Source organism: Spea bombifrons, chromosome 8, assembly GCF_027358695.1.
Source record: "Spea bombifrons isolate aSpeBom1 chromosome 8, aSpeBom1.2.pri, whole genome shotgun sequence".
Classification (NCBI taxonomy): Eukaryota; Metazoa; Chordata; class Amphibia; order Anura; family Pelobatidae; genus Spea; species Spea bombifrons.
The window spans coordinates 2,607,684-2,627,574 of record NC_071094.1 but is presented as its reverse complement, the minus strand read 5'-3'; the positions used below and the strand labels follow the sequence as shown (position 1 = coordinate 2,627,574).

At 43.6% G+C, this 19,891-nt stretch overlaps 2 protein-coding genes and 1 long non-coding RNA gene across 3 annotated transcripts in view; 2 read left to right on the top strand and 1 right to left on the bottom strand.

Moving 5' to 3' along the window:
• The window catches only part of GPSM1 (G protein signaling modulator 1), a 54,320-nt gene extending 52,773 nt beyond the window's left edge, over window positions 1-1,547 (bottom strand). Inside the window, exon 1 of the mRNA XM_053473061.1 lies at window positions 1,362-1,547. Coding sequence (XP_053329036.1) covers window positions 1,362-1,417 — 56 coding nt within the window. The 5' untranslated portion in view covers window positions 1,418-1,547. The remainder of the gene's footprint in view (window positions 1-1,361) is intronic.
• A 6,242-nt stretch (window positions 1,548-7,789) lies between these two features.
• On the top strand, window positions 7,790-16,690 carry LOC128503168 (coiled-coil domain-containing protein 187-like). The gene is made up of 12 exons (XM_053473199.1): window positions 7,790-7,800; window positions 8,098-8,693; window positions 9,306-9,419; window positions 9,696-9,797; window positions 10,982-11,107; window positions 11,420-11,904; window positions 12,107-12,204; window positions 12,349-12,818; window positions 13,166-13,244; window positions 15,119-15,253; window positions 16,092-16,156; window positions 16,581-16,690. Exons 1-12 carry the CDS (start codon window positions 7,790-7,792, stop codon window positions 16,688-16,690), a joined length of 2,391 nt encoding a protein of 796 aa, XP_053329174.1.
• Window positions 16,691-16,915: 225 nt separating this feature from the next.
• LOC128502761 (uncharacterized) lies at window positions 16,916-19,792 on the top strand. The gene is made up of 3 exons (XR_008355162.1): window positions 16,916-17,008; window positions 17,315-17,418; window positions 19,695-19,792. It is a non-coding gene; the product is annotated as an uncharacterized LOC128502761 (long non-coding RNA).
• The last annotated feature ends 99 nt before the right edge of the window (window positions 19,793-19,891 follow it).

Sequence of the window (19,891 nt, the reverse complement as noted above, 5' to 3'; positions counted from 1 at the left end):
AAGCCCATGGTCTTAGCTCAATTTTTCCAGGGTTCTGTGGCTGCAACTCCATTGGCAAAATCTGAAGCCCACGTACAAGGGTTTGGCTAACGAAGCTCAACAAGCCAACAAGTATCACGTTCTGGAACTTCAAGTTCCAGGTTGGCTTTAAGAACACTCAAAGAGCCTCCATACTTGGTCGAAGGAGGGATCATCAAAGTAGATCAGAGGATGAACCGTGGGGTTGAAGACAATTTTGGAGATGGGCCCCTAAAGCGTGTTATTCAGAACCCACATCTCAAGACCGTTCCGTTCATGGACGTCCCTCAAGTTACACCAAGTATGCAGGTCCCGGAACCAGGTACTTCTCGAGTTACTCAAGTTTTATCCTCAAAAAGGGATACGAGGTAAGCAGGAGAAGAAACATTTGCGCTGGTGGAGATTGTCCTTTTAACCATCTCGACTGGACACTATGGCGGTATAGCAAACATCAGACCGTAAGCTCTGTGGGCCATAGTGTCTAGCCAAACTCCCCTTATCTCGACGCCACGTGTCTCCAAGACCACCCAGTCACGAAATCCAACAAAAAGGTCAAGATGCGCGTGATGTTACCTGTCGCCTGTTGGGTTGTCTCTCGTTGGGCTAATACCTGAACCCGCCGTCTCTTTGACGCGCCCCGTGTGACATTAGATTGGATCTCCTCTGGATCTCAGATCCTGACCTAACTCTCCACCCGATACAGATATAGAGAATTAGAAATTCTCACCCCCCCTGGTCTGACCAATTGCCCCCCATCGTTTATGGTGGACATCCATTCTCCAGTCTCCATTTCACTCATTAGACTTCCAGTTACTCGAGGAAATCAGTGACTACATTGTAACTGTCCCAGAGCGGCCCCCAATGGGGCACATATCTTTGGCGTGATTTGGTGTCTGCCACCCCCCACAGTGCAGGATTCTCAATGCTACGCGGCCCCCCACATTCAGAAGTCAGAAGGCATTGGTCCAGCATCAGAAGCCCTATTAGAATTCACGCTCCTCGTCTTTTTGCCCCGTGGAAACCCCATGCTATATTTCTGACAGTAATTACCCCGGTCTGTCTCGCCCCCTCTTCTAAAACCATCGACATCATCCAGCGCTCCCGAGCCCCTTTATGCCACCTGTGTCCAGTTCCCATTCATCGCCCCTTCTCCCCGTGCCCCTTTATGCACCCCTGGGCTCCCCAAGACCCTCGCCCTTCTCTTTACCTTCCCATCCACCTTGAGATCTGCCCCAGCCTATCCCGTGATCCGTCACCTGTCACCGCCTGCCCTCTATTCACCCCGCATCCAGATGTCCCCTTTCTCCGACGCCCAGTTACCCCCGTGCAGGGCATGTTCCTACCTTGAATATACTCTCCTGGATGGCGGATCGTGGGTCTCATGGTTGGGCAGAGCCATGTATCGGGGCAGCTCATGCGGTCCCAGCTTTGGGAAAAGCCAAGCGTGCAGCGGTGCCTCCGAAAAGCAGACGGCCGCCCCCCCCTGGGTCCGTCGCGATCCCCCCCAGTTATCTCCAGTCCAGAACTGCCCTCCGACGGCAGCGAGGAAGTGATGTGTGTGACAAAGTGAACTGTGATACAAATCACTCCCCTTCTCTGTGATGTCATAGGCACGGTCTCATTGTCAGGGTGATTATAAGGAGGGGCGGCTCGTGCTTTCCCTCCCTGACCCTTCCCTCCCCTCCACTCCCCTCCACTATGGATTCAGTAAAGCGCTTTCTGTGAATTAGTGCAGGGAGGAGCCGCGTTTAACCCCTTCTCAGCCAGGCAGCTGCACTGAACGCAGCGCCCGCAGTCTCGCCCCAGTCGTTGGGGACCGAGGAACTCACCCCGCTGATCCCACCGCCGCGGTTAATTGCCCCCCCCACGCCCGGTTTCCTGTGTTTAACCCCTTCATGGCCAGTCTGCTGCAGCTGCTCCATGTCTTTCCTCCCACGCATAAATATAGCATTAACCCATTTTCCCCCCCTCCCCCGGCAAGGAAATAAAGTAAATGGGATATCACGTGTGACCGAGGACATGCTCGCCCAAAGAGCTTGCAATCTATTTGGATAGGTTAAGACGCCAGTCCCGCTTTTAACATTCCCGGGTGCTGCGGCGGGGACGCTGACCCCATGCCCCACACAGCACGGCAACCCTAAAGCACCCTGTCCTGGGGGCCTATGGGGGGGATGGGGCGGAATCAGGATAGGGGGGGTTCACCTGGCTTCTTGCAGGTCCCCTCTGAGACAAGAGGGATACAATGTATCTGATGGATTGGAAATCAAAGCTCTAGATTGTAAGCTCTTTGACCAAGGCCCTCCTTACATTTTGTTTTCTGTATGTGACGCCCTACTGTTGATGTCCTGTTTGGCCGTTGTACTGCGCCGCGGAATATGATGGCGCAATGCAGATCAGTAATGAGTGTGATGAGAGTTGCGGTTCGTAGCAGACTGAGCGCCGGCCCCCTGCTTGTTAGTCCAGAATGCCGTATTTTGGGAAAACTCGGTCTGTGGTCGGGGAGGAAAATATTCCAGATTCCAGTAAAATATCCAGGAAGTTCACATTTGTTTTCTTTTGGAGTAAAAAATGTCTGCAGGATCCCGAGAAGAGAGAGAGAGAGAGAGAGAGATGTTTGCAGGTGGATACAATCTGGGCAAGACGCTTCTTACTGGAGGAGTAGTAGATGCAGAGAAGGGTTTTAAGTGGGGTTGGTAAAAAATCTTCCACATTTTTGGGAAAGGTCATCTGCTTGGGACAGAGCCGAATATTCTAAGTTATAACGAGAGGAATAATTAAGCTAACGTGGGACGGGAGAATGAATGAGACAATTGTACCCCCCCCCAACCAGTGCTGCTGATAATTCACTGAAATATAGAACCTGCCAGCAGATCGGCCCCCGTCTAGTCGCCCGTTTCTCCTGCTGTAAAGACTCAAACCTTAATCAGTCGTTGGTCTCGCCGTATGTCTATCCCGCGCATGTTTAATCCCCTCACTGTATTACCCTCTACCACTTCTGCTGGGAGGCCGTTCCACTTATCCACCACCCGCTCTATAAAGTAAAACTTCCTTCCGTTCCACAGCTGTTTGTGCATTTCAAACAATCTATCATTTTTGTTTGTTTGTTTGTTGCGTGTCATTTCTTATTATTTTAGGACTTTGTTCATCAAACTATGTTTTTTTTTCCTCCCCAGGTATTAAAAATACTTGCAATTGCAGACGTTACCAATGAGACCGCCTGGGTGCAGTAATGGCGGAATTACTCGCCCGCCGCTGGACTGCGTATTGATTTATGCGAATTCTATCAGTGACTGACAGTTGAAAACGTTGCCATGGAAACAACAAAAGAAAAAAAACTACTGGGAATGCGCTGATTTGCATAGACAGGAAAGGTTACCGTTACCTTCGGCAACGGTGCTTTTCTATGGGGTTTTTTTTTTTTAATCTTTGCAATAAAACCAATTTTTTTGGCAATTAAAATTGTATTAAATGAAACATATTTTTGGTATTTTTTTATTTTAAAAACGTAATTTTTATTCAAAATAATGAATGAAGGTTCTGAATAAATGTGAAATTAAATAAGAAGCATTTCAAATGGTCAGGTTTGAGGGCTCTGATTGAAAGGTCGGGGGGTAATATTTTTTGGGGTGTAAAGTCTAGGATTTTCCACCAAAAAGTGTTTTTTTACACTTTTTGTAACAAGCGTCCGAGCCGTGGTCATTGGAGAAATGTGAGAACGAGAGGCCGTGATCTAAAACTAGAGGGTCTGAGGATTAGGTGGAACGGAAGGAAGTTTTACTTTACTGAGAGGGGGGTAGGTAAGTGGAACAGCCGCCCAGCAGAAGTGGGAGAGGGTAATACAGTGAGGGAATTTAAACATAAAAATCCATAGAGGGTTATGGGAAGTAGAATCTTGGATTTTTTTGGGGTTTTTTTGCATTTAGGGAATATTAATGTTCCGTATTCATTAACATTCAATCCTTTATCTCGCGATCCCATTAGACCCGATGCAGGGCAGCCCAGGCAGAGGAGTCCGACTCCTTATTCCCGCTGACTCAGTGATCTGCCAGTGATGCGACTGCGCCACCTGCTGCTTACAAAACATGACTGCAGAAACGCCTGCGTGCCAACAGATACACGGTGCTAGACTTAGAACCTGCCGCAGATCGGCCCCATCCGGCCCCCATCTAATCGCCTGTTTCTCCTGCTGTAAAGACTCAAACCTTAATCAGTCGTTGGCCTCGTCTTAGATTCAGGAGCCATATGTCGATCCCATGCATGCTTAATACCCTCACTGTATTACCCTCTACCACCTCTGCTGGGAGGCTATTCCACTTATCTACCACCCTCTCAGTAAAGGAAAAACTTGCTTCCATTGCATCTCAGCCTCTGACTCTCTAGAGTTAGATTCCGGTCTCTTGTTGTAACTTTTCCCCTCCTTTGAAATAAATTCCCTCCTTTATTTAATCGATTTATGTATTTAAATGTCCCCCCCCCTCTCCCTCCCAAGCCGGACACACTGAGACCCCTCAGTCTTTCCTGATCGCTTTTATCCTGCGGACCCTTTTCGCTCCCCCCCTGCGGGTGTACAGCAGCGGCAGTAGCAGTGAGTGTCATTGTCTCTGCGCTGTACACACTCACCCCTCCCCGGGGCTGTACAGAGTCCCGCTCTGCCTCCCGCTCCTCCCTAAACTGCCACGGGCTGTGTGTGTGCCTGGGGGGGGGTGCGAGGGCCAACGCGGGTGTTTGGGGCACTGTGTTCCTGGGCCCCGGGGAATGTAATGTATAATAATAATAATAATCATAATATATTATCTAATAATAATAATAATAATAATAATAATAATAATATAAAAATATTATTATTATTTTAACATTAATAATAATATTTTTATATTATTATTATTATTATTAGTTGTATTATTATTATTATTATTATTATACATTACATTTTTTTGTACTAATAATAACAACAGTAACTTTGTACATACAATTGCTGTTTTTTTCACATTTTCATACTTTTACCTTCAGTTTGAAGAGTTTTGGTTAAAGGGCTGTTACTGAGAAGCGCTGAGGATGTTATTAATTCAGATGGCTGAACACAGCGAGCAGTGTGTGTGAGTGTGTGCGCGAGTGAATGAGTGTGTGTCAGAGTGTGTGTGTGTGAGAGTGAGTGCGTGTGTGAGAGTGAGTGTGTGTGTGTGTGTGAGTGTGTGAGAGTGAGTGTGTGTGTGTGAGAGTGAGTGTGTGTGTGTGTGGGAGCGTGTGTGTGAGAGTGTGTGACAGTGAGTGTGTGAGAGTGAGTGCGTGTGTGAGAGTGAGTGTGTGGGAGCGTGTGTGTTACTGTGGTGACAAGCCTCGGTGCCGAGTGTACACATACACACCCTACAACTGAAATCCACCGCCCGTAACGTAGTATCTGCCAGATTTATTCCGGAATCATGTCTGCTAAGAAAGCCGGGGACTCCTCCGCCAGGAAAGGGTTAATCCAAATGGAGGGTAAAGCCGCTTCTTTATTCGTATTTCAGTTTTTCGATCGTTTTGTTGATTATTCTCTGGAAGTTGGATACATCGGGATGAAGTGATTCTCCTGTATGTTCCGTGCGTTCTGCGGAATGATCTGTTGTTTGTTTGTTTGTTTGTTTTTAACCCCTGGAAGAGGAGTCAGAACTGATGACGGATAAGAGGATCACTTTATTCAAATGAAACCTTAAAACGCTCATGATATGATTTAAACAGGTTACAGGGGAAGGAGGAGGACGATAGAAACAATGTATCCGTCTAAAGGGACGCTCCGGCCACCGGGTGCATGTGACGGCTGAGAGGTCCCTTAAACGTATTATGGGGTCCCACCTCGTAAATGAATGTGGGGCATTCGGCAGAATCTCCCACCCCTTAGGTGTAGTCCATAGAATCCTATAGAGTTCCGAGGAGCTCAGAAGGAAGTTAATGATTGGTCAGAACGAGGTCCTCGGACATATTTTGGACCTTGTCACGTTCCAGGGTTTTCTTGGACTTTTCCGAGATTCCAGAACCTAAAGTGTAATCTCTAGAATGCTACAGGGTCCCGAGGAACTCAGAAGTTACTTCAAGTTAATGACTGATGTCAGAGGGGGTTCTGCTTGGAATGGAATCTCGGTAGATCTGGTGATTTTGTAGGAATTTCTTGGGCTGAGGAGATCTTCCAACCCAAGATGTAGTCTCTGTGTAGATTCTGTGGAACCCCGGAGGAACTTGCTGGTGATTCTGCTGAGATGGGATCTTGGTGCGTCTGTTGGACCTGGTGAGATCTAGAAGACACGGCTTAATGTCTAAAAACCCTTTACATGCTTGTTCCATGTTCTAGATGTTTCTCGTGCCTGGGACAGTTTACTGGAAGCCAAAAATGTGGTGAGTAACCAGAAAAACTGAATATTTACCGGTATATATCTTTCCCCGTCACTGTTCCTCATCCGCTGCTCCACTACGCCAATCACTCCACCGGCTCCCCCTACTCTCCAGAGCCAAACTCCAGACCCTGACCTATAGAGCCCTAAACATCTCCGCACCCCCTATACCTCTACCCTTCCATCCAAATACCCCTCTAACCCTCCTCTTCGCTCCTCTAACAACCCGCGTCTCTCTCCTGCCGTCATTACCTCTTCTCACTCCCGTACTCTGGATTTGCCCCGTGCTGCACCCCGACTCTGGAATCCCAGAGACGCGCACCACCTTTCCTCCCATCACTCCCAGCCAACATCCTAATCAAGCCATCTGAAAGACCAACAACCTCTACAGATCATCCTGACCAACTCATCCCCACCAAAGCCGTCCTCTCCTACCGTCTCACTTACCCCTCACCCGCCGACTAGATTGTAAGCTCCCGGGAGCCGGGCCCTCTTCTCCTTTTGTACCGGTTTGTTATCGTTTGGGGTCCCCCCGTATCCCACCGCCTCTGTTTTTTAGTAATTGGTCCCTGAATTCTCCGCAGTTACAGAGAATAGAGAATAAGATGAACGCCCAGGAGACCCCGCGGCATCTTCCGGGCCGCGTCCGACGGAGGCTGTTGCTCGACAGAAGTTCACCTTCCGGTGAGTTAGCGCCTATAGTTTGTATGCCTACAGCATACCTGTCAAGTGTCCCTGGTTAGTTGGGCTAGTCCCTCTCTCTTATTTGAAGTCTCGGGAGATGAGGAGTAGTTTGCGTATCGGCCTCGCTTCCCGGGTTATAGATACAATTTCCGCGAATTAAAACACTTCTCTGATTTGTCGTTTTTTTTAAATTTTATTCCCAAATGAATGATGTGATTTCTGATTATTATTTACGCCCAGAGCCATTAAACCGTTAAACCGCCGTTTGAACGCACAATAGGAGATCGGCGGCAGACGCCTTGTCTGACGGGGCAAGTCGAGGCCTGCCCGCCGGGTATTAAGTAACGCGCAGCTCGGACGTGGAAACGGAACACACATAAAACATTCACGAATTCTTCAAAATGTTTTTTTTTTTTTTTTTGCAGGACAGGATTCCCGTTCTCCGATCTTTGCGGAGGAAGAGAAACGCAGGTGGGGAGAGGAGACATTTTCGGTAGACAGGTAAGGGGTTTTAGGATTCTGGGGAGAAAAAACAAATTCTAGTGCAGAATTGTTCTATTAGCTTGTAACGATAATTGCTCCATTTTTGGTAGAATGACTCTTTTTTTTGTGCATATATAATTGATCGGGGGAGGGGGGGATCTGAACAGCAACACTTCTTTCCCATCCATGTATACTACAAGTGATTGGCGTGATTTATATATATATATATAATAGTCCACATGGCGTCTCTGTAAATGTCACATTCCGTGTGGTGGAAACTGCCGGTTTCCACCCAAAATCGCCATCATGGCCGACTGAGGTACCAGACACAAAAAAAGCCTATTTTTCATGGTATATCAGTAATAGTTATTATTGTTTTATAGTTCCACCAATGGATTCAAACATTCCACCAAAGTTAGAGTCATCATTTGCTTGTGGTTTTATGTTTTTTTGGTTTATAATTGTAATATAATGGACATTTTTTCTTAAAAATATGGCGGACGTGTTATCATGAACCTTTCTCATGGTAATTTTGTGTGTTACGTAGGTCACCGGACAGACATCATACTTTCATTTCTTCCACCGTGGACATGAAACGTGGCTGTTCAGACGAAGCCTCGTCTTCAAGGATTTTGCCCCTCGAAGAACAGAATCAATTTTCCTATAGCGGGGGCAGAATTTTTTCCTCACAAGATTGGATGAACCCAGGGGATTTGTATGAGATTCCAGGGAAAAGATATCCGAACATGGACCAACGAAGCTCTCCTGAAGAAGTACTTCTAGATGCCTACAAGATGCCTTCAGCAAAGAACGGTCTCATGGAGGTGGTAACGGAGGACATTCTGAATCCATGCGTGGAGATGTCTCCCAGTCTGACTCTTCTCAATGTGCGGTCGCCAAGTGATAATAATGGACACCATGTTCCTCCAAAATGTGACAGAGAACTAGAATACCATCTGAGAAGATCTCCCAACAGCAAACTGGAGAAACTCAAGGAAAAGATAAGAGAACAAAGACAGAGACATGAAACCCTCAATGAGAAGCCACTAAAGCCATGGCCAGCGCCCCAACCCATGAGCAACCAAGTCTTGAAACGGAAGGTATGCAAGATGACCTTCGTCCCTCCATCCCGCACTCACAAAGGTAAGACGCATTGTATGGTTTGCGTTGGTGCCGTCAGACGTTTTCAATAAGGGTTGAGGGAAATCTATCTTCCTAATTGCCCAAAGTACAAAGAAATGCACCGCAGCTTCATTTCAAAGTTATTTTGAATGGCAGACACTTCATATTTCCATCTTACTGGCAGAATTAGTCTGAGAGTCCGGGCCAATTCCACCATCGATCGCGTCCGCGTCGTCTCGGGAAAGCCTGGCTGAGTGATATAGGCCGTCGTCTCAAACGGCGTGACGGTTTGGCCCGCGTTTAGAAAACTGTCATGGAAAACGTTCTCGAAAAATGAATTTATGTAACCGCACGCCAATTTGAGCAATTTATCCTCATTCCTTTTTTCTGCCCCACTTGGTGGAATTGAGGAAGACCCAACCGCCCCCCCCCCCCGGGGCTTCCTAAAACCCTCTTTAAAATCTTTGATAGTGTTAGGCTTCAAGTGGACCCCAAAATACAAAAAATACCCCCAGATGCCAGGGCCGATCTCCATCTTCTGATTTTTGGGGGGGTTTATGTAATTTTAATCGCTGTTAGTCTGTTTAATGATTCTTTTTAAAGACGTTTTCTATTTTTTTTGATACTTTAAAGGTTTACGTGGCTCGCATCAGGCAACTTCATCCAGTAACGGACGTGCAGCGACTGAAGAATTCAAGGGTCCAAAGGAAGGGGGCAGTGCCAATAGTAGAGACCCCCATCAGATAGGTCAGTAAATGCAATTTGGGGATCCACAGGTTGTCTAAAAATGTTTTGCTTAGCATTTGATTATTAATAAGGACAATAGAGATAGACGTATTGGTCCATGAGAAGATGAGGTCCTTAGTAGAAGACATCATATGAACTTTTGGGACCCCAGAGGTCTCTGTTATTAATGACCAATTCTGCCAAGTCATCAAATTTGGAAACAGTCCCCAAAAATATCCACACATATCGCAATTCTCAATAATTTATCTTGAAGTATCCTCTTTGTTCCATCTAAAGTTTCCAAACCACGGATCAAGAAAGTCAACAGCCGGAGGAGTCCAGTTTCTCGGAAGTTGCCCTTTGACTCCCCATCACCGGAAAAAAAATCAAGAAGGGCCGGTGAGTTTCATTTCTATTTTAATGAATTAAAATTTCTATTTCAACGAGAATCTGGGACAAAGAATCGCAACGGGCCAACGAGTCGTCCAAACGGACCCCAAAACCTTTTGCCTTCAGTTGACCTTTAGGAGATATTATCGACTATCCCAAGATAGAAATTTGCAAGGATTTTTATTTTTGGGGCTCGTTATTTTGAGAAACGTTGTCCCATTGTGAATAAATTCCCTGATTTTTGTTACTTAATATCTACGATTCTTCTGTTGAGCGACTGAAATCCCAACTAGCTCCACCATGGATGGTCGTCAGATAACGAGCACTGATCTCTGTCCCTTATTTGCAATTAGATCTGAAACCTACCCAAATGTCGACTATTAACCCCGGGAGAAAGACGTATTTATCAGTCCGAGGGCTTCTTAATGACCCAACCGGTCTGGAAGGTCAAGGGTCCAAGTGGCATCAACATTAGGACAGCTGCCTTCTCCAGAAGAGTTATGGAATCTTTCTTAGAATGTCGTCAAACGCTTAACTTAGTATTCTAAGAGATAAAAGGGAGCCAAATAGCGCGTGAATGACATCATAATTTGCGGGCTGTTTTTTTTTCTTGCATGCAACTACTTAATATGCATGAAATATCAAATTTTTGAATTTAATGGATTGCTTGAAAAATGGCTTTCCTCCCCACAGAGACCGGTCCCTAAGACCACGGTCGGGCGAAACATTTATCATTGTAACGGCCAGTGTCACGGGCTGTTTACCGGTCATTAGTTTCTGTCAGCGGTGATGTCAGGGCAGTTCCCCCGCAGACAAGATAAATTAGGGTTCAAAGGTCGGAGTCGCCATCCTACGGATTTTGATGAATTGAAGCCGGATTGAAAATTTGCTGCGGTTAACAAAAAATTAATTTGCAGCGGCTGAAATATAACAAAAAATAAAAAAAGACGGAGAGAAAAGGCGACAGAGACGGAGGCAGCCGACGTATTGTGCGTCACGAGGTTCGCAAACATTTCGTGGAGGCGCCAGAACCTAGAACCTGCCGGCAGATCGGCCCCATCCGGCCCCCGTCTAGTCCGCCCGTTTCCCCTGCTGTAAAGACTCAAACCTTAATCCGTCATTGGTCTCATCTTAGATTCGGCATTTGCCCCGCGTGCCGGAGGGCCGGGCCAGTGATTATATATATTTTCCAGATCTTTACGGACCCTCGGCTTGGAGAGAAGGTCAAAAGCTGGTTCGGAGAATACTCGGACCCCCGCCTGTTACCTCTAAGACCCCGCGGGCTCCTGCTGGAGAGGATCAGACAACCCGGAGCCCAGGTACCCAGCTGCGGAATGGAGTTTAATTCCATTCTATTTGTTGTATTCAAGTGGATAGAATGATGCGGAAAACTTGCGTCGGTTTCCATGGTAATCCTTCACAAGTCAAGTTTGAATTATTTTTTTTTTAAATCTTACTTTGTCCACATTTTAGTTTTATAAGATGAAAAAACTTTATTTTTTTTCAATAAACTTTATTTGTCGATAGAACTTTGTAAAGTTCCATGAAAATATTCTGGGTGAATTTCCTATTAAAATAAGATGAAATTGGTATATTTTAAATTGTTTTTTTTTTTTTTTATTGTTTTAAAGGGAAATGTAAAAGTATCAGTCAAAAAACGGAAAAAATCCGCCATATTTATAAGCTATCCTCCGAGGCCGTGGAAATGGGTTCAGGCGATGGTGTGATGTCCGCTCTACAAGGGGGGGCTTCTGGAAAACCGGGAAAGAAAAGTACCCCGGGAAACCAAAAGGAGGCCCTACCAAGAGGGGAGACCAAAAACGTGCGGACTGATTTAGGTGCCACGGTCCAAAAGGGCCCCGATAAAGAAAATGTCACCAAGAACGAAGGAAGACCCCAAAAATCCTGTAGCTACAGCGTGGAGGAGGTGCGAGACTTCATGAGGAAGAAGAACATGGAGAGGGTCCAAAGAGAGCGCGAAGGCAAGAGTGACATCCAAAAGGCTTCTCGGCTGAGGCAGAAACGGCTGCAGGACGTCTTCAAGAAGCAAAAAGCCGCTTTCCCGCCAAGAAGGAACGCCGTAGTACCCTCAAAGAACCTCAGAAGACCACCTTGTGTAAGAGCAAATCACTCGCAAATACCTTTATTGAGCAAAATCCAAATAACTCCCCCAAAAAAATGTTTAACGTCCATGAAAATTAAAAACTGATTAAAAACAAAAGACCCCCCAAAAGTTAACCCCCTCCCCCAGTCATTAAAATGATTGTTTTTAATTATTTGTTCTTATTATAATGTGTTTTTTTTAACGTGCTGTGTAGGCCGCTCCCTGCCCGACAAGTGATGGAAAAAACGTATCTGAATGGGTGAAGATAAGAACTTCCGATTTACTCAGAGAAGAAGAAGAAGATGGGAGCAGGTAATCGTTTGTAAGGAACGACACATCCGTAGGGTGAAACCTGTATGGATTCTGGGGAGGAATCATTCTAAAATTGTTATTTTTTTGAATGATGGGCTAAATTTAAGCTAATTACGTTTTTTTTATAATTTTTTTTTTTAACAGGAAATGCACGGCTCTGGGCAAAGAACCCAATCACGATGAATGTTCTAGTCCGCTTAGCCTTCAAGATTTGGATACCGTCACCGTGGCATTAGACAAAAACCCCACCTGGAAACGGGAAATGGAGATACCTTCTACTTCTTCATCTCCGAAGAGAGCCCCGGAGCTTTCTCCGCATAGGAACAGCCAGGAACGTCTCAGAACTATTTGGGCCATGGCCAAGGAACTCGGGGAAAGAGTTGACTTGGAAAGCAGCCGACTAGACGCAAGACAAGGTCCTCAGAACCCAGACAGTAATGGCTTGCCTGGAAGCCACCACAAATGGCTTCCAACCTTCTCTCCAAAAACAGGACTGGCGGTTGAGGGCACCTCCGTGGGCCACACCATGGACCCAAGTAATGTTTTGTATGCTAGGTCTGGCCTCGCTGTGAACGATGATGCTATTGAGAAGAAACCACGTCGGGCCAACAAAGGTACTGAAAATCCTCGCGTTTGCCTGATTCATTCTGTTGGCATCGAGGACATTTTTATGAAAGGAAATTGAATAAAACTTTGGGCTTTGATGGCATTTTTCCATTATTTCCTGGTTTATTCGGCAGGGAATGAGGTCTTAGCTGTCGCCTCCTAATTCCATGACATGGAAATGCCTTGGAAACCCATGTATGAAGCCGGCGCGTGCCGTGTCCCTAGTCACGATCTGCTTCACTGATCCCTGTTAGAAAAAGCTTGCGCTTCCCTGTCTATACGTCACACTTTTTCAAACCCTGAGCTGAAGGTACGCAGCACAAAGCGTTACAACATTTTCATTTTTAACTTTAAGGTTACCATGGCGGCCAAACGTCTCCGGCGTGGAGAAATTACCGGTCTCGGGAACACAGTCTGGTCAATCGGTCTCTTGGGTAAGCAACGTAATGTGTAATTCCGTCCCGACAAGTGATGTAATGGAGTCCTTTGTAAGACTCCGGGGCATTTAAATGTCCGTGCGGCTGCTACGCTGCTATGGCTGATCGGAGAGGTACTAAATCTACAGTTCCCATCTTGGCCACTTGGGGGCAGTGTTACCCCACACTTCCATGGTCTAAATACCCTCCTGCAAGACTATTGACATTCCAACTTCCAAATACTTTCTAGTACTTTCTAATACTCTCATTTTTTGTAAAGCTTTCTTTAAAAAAAAAATAAAATAATATGGATATATATGGATTTGCCCACTATGTTTTAGTTTATTTGATGCTGATATTTTGAATCATTAAATGCTGTGTAATTGTTGGTGCTATATAAATAAAATATAATAATGAATACAAATAATAATAATAATAATAACAATAATAAAAATCAGAACTCTTGTGAATGGCACTTACCGCCTCCCCAGTATGCCCACCCACTTCCTACTACTACTTCAAATGTAAGCTTCATTACTACTGTATTAATGTACCCCGATCATAATATCACCATATTATCTTAAGTAGGGGGTGGTAGATAGGTGGAACAGCCTCCTAGCAGAAGCGGTAGCGGCTAATACAATAAGAAAACTTAAACATACGCAGGATAGGCTTATGGCTCCAAAGACTGATTTTGTTTGAAAGTTTGATTTATTTACGAGTAAACACGCTTTCCTGCTTATAGCGCTGTTTACGTCGGGGAATATGGCAGCATTGAATAGATCGGTATAATTATACTGCATTTTTTTTTAAAAGCCAGCAATGCGCCGTATCGATTATTTCATTTTCTCGCTACGTACGGTCCAATCTTACGCATATGGCTGTTCTGGGGGGCGCATGGTGAATTATTTGAATAATATAAGCACATAGTTTAAATCTCTGGTGATCTCCTTTTCCAGCGGGGATTAAAGTGATTTAACCTGCGGTACGACAAAGATTAATTTAAAGTAATTGTTTTGCCTTCGTCTTATATGAATATGAATAGAGCAAAATCCATCGGAAAATGGCTGTTAAGTAATAACTTCCCTCGCTGCAGAAAATATAGAATTCCAGTCTGAAATGATTATTATACAAAGCAATGAATTATTCTATAAAATACTGTATTTTTATTATTTAAAAGAAATGCAGGATATAAATATTTCTATTATATAAAAAATATTAATAAAATATTTAAACAAATCTATGAAGAATATACAGTATGTTAAAAAAAATAATATATAATATATAATATATATAATATATGTAATATTATATATATATTAAATATATATATTATATTACATTTTTGTTTATAATAATATATATATATATATAATATAATATATAATATATATTATATATATATAATATATTACATTTTTGTTTATAATATATATATATATATAATATATTATATATATAATATATATTATATATATATATATATATTATATATATATAATATATTATATTTTTGTTTATAATATATATATATATATATATATATATATATATATATATAAATATATTATATATATTTAATATTACATTTTATTCCAGAATTCCAGAATTCAAATTATTTAATGGATTAAAATAGCTAATATAGAGAGTGTCATTTATCTGAATAATAATATTAATAATAATAAAAATAATATTAGCAGTTATTTAATAATAATTATAATTATAATACAAATCTTATAATATATTATTTAATAATTATTATTGTTATTGTTTAATATATATATATATATATATATATATATATATATATATATATATAATATATGTAATAATTATATTGTTTTTAAAGGAAAGTATTATATCCAACATTTTCACTTGTGTTTTCCTAACAGCTCACCAAAAATATCACCGAAATACCGAAGTGGCGCTCTGACCGAAACAGCAGTCGGATCAGAGTTAAAAAGTCCAAAAGCCAGACGGAAAAGGATCTCTTCTCCTTATAGTCAAAAAGCCTGCATGGGTAAGAAGTACGAATAATATTTCACTATAAAAATACAATTTTTATCATTTTCCGGTCACACTCTTCGGGTGAACATCGCCGAGAAATGTAACAATTAGGAAACAAATAAATAATTTATAACAGGCACAAAAAACAGAATAAATAGCAATTTCTCCTAAACAAGCGAAAAAAAAGAGGTTGACTAATCTTAGAATAATACCAAACCTGCGTGAAATGTTATTAAATTGCGTGGCTTTTGAGTAAGGCTGCTGATTTTGTGCCGGGACGATCCCTCGCTTTATTAACCAATTAAACCATTTCCGAGCATAATATCTGCATTGGTGCGGGCGCGGGAGCGTGCCGGCTGCCATGTTGGTGGTGGCGTAATCTTGTGTCATAAGAGCCGGTACAATATGATTCACGCTGATTAGGAGACGCCGTTTAGCCCTAAGCTGATTATTGACTTTTGGCTTTATTCGGGGCTAAAAAAAATTAAGCCATAATCCTCAATTTATTTAACTACAATAACAATAAATTATGTTTTTTTTCCCCCGAACAATAACAGATAGCGACTTGAGCAACTCAACTTCCGATTAATAGATATTTAATAATATTAAAAATAATATTTAAAGGGCTGTCCCATTTACTGAAAGTAACACGTTTCAACCCAATATAGCATCAGATACAGAATTCCTAGTAGCGTTGATCCTTTTTTTGCCAGGGACACCTGAGTGTCATGTGACGGTAAATCAAGCACTGATTGGTTGTTGCTGTAGTCACTTCTGTGATAAAACCTTCAGAGAAATGAATACAATGACAGATCTGCTGTGAGGGCTACCTCCTAAAGAGTTAATGTTTTGTATAAGTGGAACAGCAGCTTTACAGAAGAGTTTATCGTACATCGAGGAGACTGAAGAGTTTTGGGAATCCCGTGATAAATGAAAATTGCCGATGTCCTGCGAAAAAATTGTAACCCCTTCGCGTAACCCAAGCTTCCCAAGGTCAAATGGCGCCAACTGCGTAACATTACATTTATCTACGTGTCTCCAGCAGATTCCGTACAATAGGGGTCAGCGAGAGAATTTAACAAAAGACAATTCAAATAAGATGAGCATATTTCTAAGACATATTGGTACAGATGGAGAAAGGGGCCCTGGTCTTAGGAGCTTACAATCTGTTGACAAATCAGGATGCAAGTCATGATTCACTAATGGTACCGTATTGGATACCATTTATGCTGAATTTCTTAGGAAATTTGGATAAAATTCTCCCTATTATAGTAATATTTGCGTATATATATATATATATATGATGAATACGTCACGATCCGTATCCCCCATGATACCTTTTTTCAGGTAAGGAGGAAGAAGCGGATCCCAGACGTCCCCTGGAGGAACCGTTGACTTGTGCGATGGACTGGCCTCCAACCAAGATGGATATCCTGCGGAATATAAAGGTATCTTAGTGCTTTGGTGTAGTGTAAGGGAGCTTTGCTTTACTGAGAGGGTGGTAGTTAAGTGGAACAGCCTCCCAGCAGAAGTGGTAGAGGGTAATACAGTGAGGGGTATTAAACATGCATGGGATAGACATACAGCTCCTGAATCTAAGACGAGACCAAGGATGTGATATAAAGTTTTTTTTTGTGTAAATGTCCTTTTTTTCATGTCATTTTGAGACGCAGATAGCGCAACAAGAACGGGAACTCGCGGCTCTGCACCGGAAAGTGCGGGACGAAGCCCGGGAGGCCGAGAGGTGTATGGAGCAAGTGAGGACGCGGAGCAGGGTAACCCAAATAATACTATAATATATATATATAATATAACCATTATTATCAGGAATTAGCCAATAACCACGTTTTTCACCCATTTCTGCACCGCCATATTTTTATTTAAGAAAAAGCTAAAAGTAAAGCGTTTCCGTGAGTGATAAACTTTTACACCTTTATTAAAGCAACAAAATTCCTCCAAATGGAGGACAGCATCCGTTCCGTTCCCCATAAAAAGTTTTTTCTGATATTTGTTTAGTGTAAGAAGGGCGCGTTTTACGGTATTTATGAAGCTCGCGTCTCTTTTACTTGATCCTCTCGTAGGACTTTAGGTACGGATTACTCTGTAATAAAAAAAACGGAAACCCCTTGGGAGGCGACCACGAACCTGCTACTCGGCTCGTCCAAAGGGCCGGACCCGGTGATGGGTGAGTGTGACCGCCGGCGTTAGTGATGTCATCCCAGGGTCGCTCTTCCAGCTAAACCAAAAAGCCTTTTTCTAGAACTAAAACTATCTGGATCCTTTCTGGGCTCCCGTCCCATCTTGTTGGCCGCGTGGCTGCGTTTGCCCCCACCGTAGACATCTCTGTCCAGAATGTACAAGAACGGCATGTTATTTTTAAGGAGAATTCATGGGGTTTTTTTGCAACTCGCAGAGATTCCACAGAAAGGCCAAGGAGCCCTCGGCAGCTAAAGGGTTACTCGGAGACAAAGGGGAGCGACGGCTCGATTGTTAGATGCTGCTGATGGAGCGTTTTTCCGCGCCAGCTCATACAGCCTTTAAGTGAATACTTGTCTCCATTAGCGGGAGAAAAATCATTCCGCTCGTCAGCCCGTAATTGCCCCCCGTGCCCCCCCCCGGCCCCTTCTCTCATCACAAGTTCTGAGGTCATTAACGCATTCTGTATATTCCGCTTTATGGCATTTCTGAACAATCTAATAGATGATTTTACTGCTGCCCTCTCTCCGTCCTGCCAAACGACTTCATTGTGCAAACAATCTCCAATTTATTAAAGGACGGGGGGGGGGGCTGCCTTTTCTTTGTACGTCAGGCTGATAAGATAGTAAGCTCTTCAGGCTACAGCATTTACTGGCACTTAAAGGGTCTGCAGGTCTTCTGATTAATGCCGTGCTGAACTTTTTTTAAGCTGAAGCCATTTGCAGAGGCCGATCATGTAAGTCGTTCAGTAAACATCGGGATGGTACCGAGTGGCTCTGGACACAGTCCCCGGATAGTCCTGGATCAGCGCCTTAACGTGAAAAGGGTGTTACTGTCAGCTATAAGTGTAACTAATCCACAAACCTATTATTATTACTGCTTTATATATAGCGCTGCCATACTCTATAAGAAACAGAGCCTGCCGGCCCCATCCGGCCCCCGTCTAGTCGCCCGTTTCTCCTGCTGTAAAGACTCAAACCTTAATCAGTCGTTGGTCTCGTCTTAGATTCAGGAGCCGTATGTTTATCCCATGCATATTTAATACCCTCGCTGTATTACCCTCTACCACTTCTGCTGGGAGGCTGTTCCACTTACCTACCACCGATAATTTGTCCTTTTTTAAATAAACCTGCATTCTGTACATTGGGGATGATCACAGATCTTTAATGCATGTCCTTTATGAAATAAATTCAAAAACCTCAAGTAACAGAATCCACTTTGCTTTCATTTTTACAGAAATCGTCAAAAAAACATAGTACAAAAAACAAACAAACAAAAAAAAAACACGTTGCACGGCTTTGTAAATAGATCCGGGTTTTCTTTGCATCCAATTTAATAAATGGGGAGGAAAAAAATCCTGTAAAACAAACATTTATTTAAAAAAAAATAAAATAAATACAAATAAAAAGATTGTACATTGGGGGGGGTTGCGTATAATCAGATTTAGGACCTGACCCCATAATCAGTCCGATATAATCTTTAAAGAACCGCTTCAAAGCTGATGTAGCTTTTACTGATTACCGAAATGTCATTTGGATAACAGGGCAGAGAGCGCTCAGCGTTTTCCCAGTAATTACCTGGAGAGCGTCCAGCCCTGGCCCCCCCCCACCCCCCCGCCTTCCGAATTCACTAACGTTCCGGCATGACTTAATCCTGTTTCAGCAGGAATGCATTACTTCGGTTCTAGGTATCGGAGGGAGTCGCGTTCTGGCATTTGGCGCGGGAGGATTTATCAATAGCGGGACTCGGGCGCCAGACAGCGCGGCTGCCGCGTCTTAACGTACGTTTATAAATCAGGCACCTGACATTACCAATCCACTTGCTTCGCGGCCCAAGAACTCGCCCTTTTTTTCCTTATTAACCCCAGAAACGGAACGCGTTCCGCTTGGAAGCTTCGCCGGCCGGTGAGCCCATGCTTGGGTTTTGCTTACGAGCGCCTCTAAATAAATAAAAGATCTGGATGTATTGTCCGCCTGCGTGAAACGGTATTTTTTTTAGGTGTAAAGTAGGTTTTACTTTACTGAGAGGGTGGTTGATAAGCGGAACAGCCTCCCAGCAGAGGTGGTAGAGGGTAATACAGTGAGGGGATTAAACATGCATGGGATGGACATACGGCTCCTGAATCTAAGACGAGACCAACGACTGATTAAGGTTTGAATCTTTACAGCAGGAGAAACGGGCGACTAGACGGGGGCCGATGGGGGCCGATCTGCAGACGGGTTCTGGTTTCTAGAATTTTGTATTGTTTTTTTTTTTTTAATTTAGAATCCTGGGCGGTTCAGCGAAGTCTGCAGGAATGACAGCGTCTACTAAACGGAACATAATCCAGAAGAAGGCCTCTGGAGATGGAGAGTCAACGGAAATCCCAACCGGCGGTATGGAACCATAAAGAAACCGGCCGTCCGGATTAATAATAATAATAATATCACTCGACGACCCGGGAAGTTTGGTAACTTTAATAA

Bases quoted from the DNA above. Each gene is read 5' to 3' on its own strand.
- LOC128503168 (XM_053473199.1), top strand. The intron at 9,420-9,695 runs GTCAGTAAATGC...TTCCATCTAAAG, and splicing joins TAGAGACCCCCATCAGATAG to TTTCCAAACCACGGATCAAG. The intron at 13,245-15,118 runs GTAAGCAACGTA...TTTTCCTAACAG, and splicing joins CTGGTCAATCGGTCTCTTGG to CTCACCAAAAATATCACCGA.